Genomic DNA, 2,294 nt, shown 5'->3' with positions numbered 1-2,294 from the left:
GGGGCCATCAACAAAGGCACGGTTCTGACCACCGGTGTCAGTGGACCTCTCTGGAATCAAGATACCCGGACTTTCTCCATCTCAACACTCATACCGGAGCCATCAGCAAACCCTGTCAGCTCCACTGTCACCATCTGCTGCGTTAGAATCCAGCTACTTCCCATCACTTCCAGGGCCTCCGCCCCGGAGCCAACTCCCGCTACCTCATTCCTAGGGATGCCTCTGTCCTGAGCCCCAGTTCCTCCCTCACCCCACACACGCTGTTCCCATCTATGGCCACGAGGGAGCCCCCTCCCTCTGCTCCTCAGAACCCTCCCCGACTCCCCCTCACAGTAAAAGTCCCTGCCTGTCCTGCAGCCCCCAGAGCTCTACAACCTGCCTCTTCACCTCCTCCCACCCTCCCACCTGTCCACTCTCTCTGGCCTCATTGGCTTCCTTCTGTGTGACATAATGGCAAGACCAGGGAGCTTCAGAAAGTTTGGGGGAAATTCCATTATCTCCCAATTCCATTTCCCCGTGAACTTGCTGAAGCCCCTTCGTATTCCCACCCAAGGCCTTTGGATGCGTTACTCCCTCATCCTGTGCCGCTCTTCCTTTGGAGTCTCCCAGCATCCCCACTGCCCCAGGGCTCCCCGCTCCCCTGCTTCAGTCCCTGTCCTCTTCTTAGTAAGGCTGTCGTTGACAACGGTCACCACCCAGCATTCCCTATGTCCTTCCCTGTGCCAATTCTCTCTATGGCGCTATCACCTTCGAACACAGCATGGATCATATTTGTGTATCTGGCTTCTTGTCCATCTCCCGGATCAGAACCTCCCTACCCAGAGGTGGGGTTCTCCTCTTGTTAATGTCGGATCCCTCGCAGCTACAACAGTGCCTGGCATGTTGGCTGCCATTGAGGTCTCTTCTGAGCCAAGGTGACTCCATGAGGAATGGAATGGAATGCCGCCCGGGTCCTGCACCATCCCCACGGCTGACTGTGGACTGGACAATGGCAATAGCGGGGTTTTGGAAATAGGCCCGCCTGGTATTTGCACACTGCTGTCAAGTCTGTTTTGACTCACACTGGCCCTGCGTGGACAGAGAACTGCCCCCTAAAGTGTCTGTCTTTGTGAGAACCAATGGCTCTATCTTTCATCAGCTGCTGGGTTTAAACACCAGTTTTGTGGTTAGGAGCCCAGTGCTTGATCTGTTGTGCCATTTAAGCACATACAAACCCCCAAAACAAACTCACTGCCAGTGAGCCAACTCTGACTCGTGGCAGTCCTATAGAACAGGTAGAACCATCCCCACCTTCCGTGGGTTTCTGAGATTGTAACTCTTGAAGCACATAGTAGGTGCTTAAAAAAACACCCACTGCCATCAAGTCCAGTCCGACTCTTGGTGACCTTACAGGGAAGAGTAGAATTGCTCCATAGGGCTTCCGAGGCCAGATTCCTTATGGGAGCAGATTTGCCAGGGCTTTCCTCTCATGGACTGGCTGGTGGATTCCAACCACTGGCCTTTGGTCACTTGAGTGTTTAACCGCTGTGCCACCAGGGCTCCTTATAGATGCTTAATAATATTTATCAAGTGGAAGCAGGTGGGAAGGTAGAGGTACCTCTTCCCAAGACTTAACCTTCTCAGGAACCCCCACCCCCAAATCCTTGATGGGGAGCCCGAGGGGCGGCAGCCTCCTGGGCCAGGGGCACTTACACAGCTATGGACATGTTGGCCGCGGACAGAGGACTCACTTCTGCCACCTCCTTGGCTTTCTGGAGGGCAAGTTTTTGGTTGGCTGCCTCTTCTTCTTCTTGTTCATCCTGAAAGGCACACAGGATTCCTGTTCACAAACCATGAACTAGGCCTGGGGACCTCACCTATGGTGGACCAGGGGCAACACCTGAAATGCTTACACAGGGTTGGCCAGGTATTGAGCCATTAGTATGAGGCTGGCAGAGAAGCCTGGCTCGGATGCCGGATAAGTGTACTGCTAACCACTTCGTGTCCAGGCTCCTGGCTAACCCTCCTTTTACCCACAGCCATGGCCCTTCCGGCAGGGAGGAGACTTGCATGCAAAGAGCTGGCATTCACCTTGTTTTGGAGGCTCTCTGAGCTCTCTGAATCAAGACTTCAAACACACACACACACACACACACACACACACACACACACACACACCCTACTAGCCCCCACATGCGGAAAAGTCTACTCCATATCTGAGCTCTCTGAACCAAGACTTTTAACACACACACACACCCCTACTAGCCCCGACGCGCAGAAAAGTCTACTCCATGCACGGCCTACAGCCCCAGCTA

At 54.0% G+C, this 2,294-nt stretch overlaps 1 protein-coding gene across 1 annotated transcript in view; it reads right to left on the bottom strand.

Annotated features, from left to right (window-relative positions):
• Positions 1-2,294, bottom strand: part of CACNA1A (calcium voltage-gated channel subunit alpha1 A) — a gene marked incomplete at its 3' end in the record, with an annotated part of 251,525 nt that overhangs the window by 79,879 nt on the left and 169,352 nt on the right. The window contains exon 18 of the mRNA XM_045289704.1: positions 1,693-1,799. Coding sequence (XP_045145639.1) covers positions 1,693-1,799 — 107 coding nt within the window. The remainder of the gene's footprint in view (positions 1-1,692; positions 1,800-2,294) is intronic.

The sequence above is a fragment of the Echinops telfairi genome, unplaced genomic scaffold, assembly GCF_000313985.2.
Source record: "Echinops telfairi isolate 266 unplaced genomic scaffold, ASM31398v2 ScPeMD7_30;HRSCAF=105, whole genome shotgun sequence".
Taxonomy (NCBI): Eukaryota; Metazoa; Chordata; class Mammalia; order Afrosoricida; family Tenrecidae; genus Echinops; species Echinops telfairi.
Note: the sequence above shows the minus strand (reverse complement) of the source record. Positions and strands in the feature narration are given on the sequence as shown.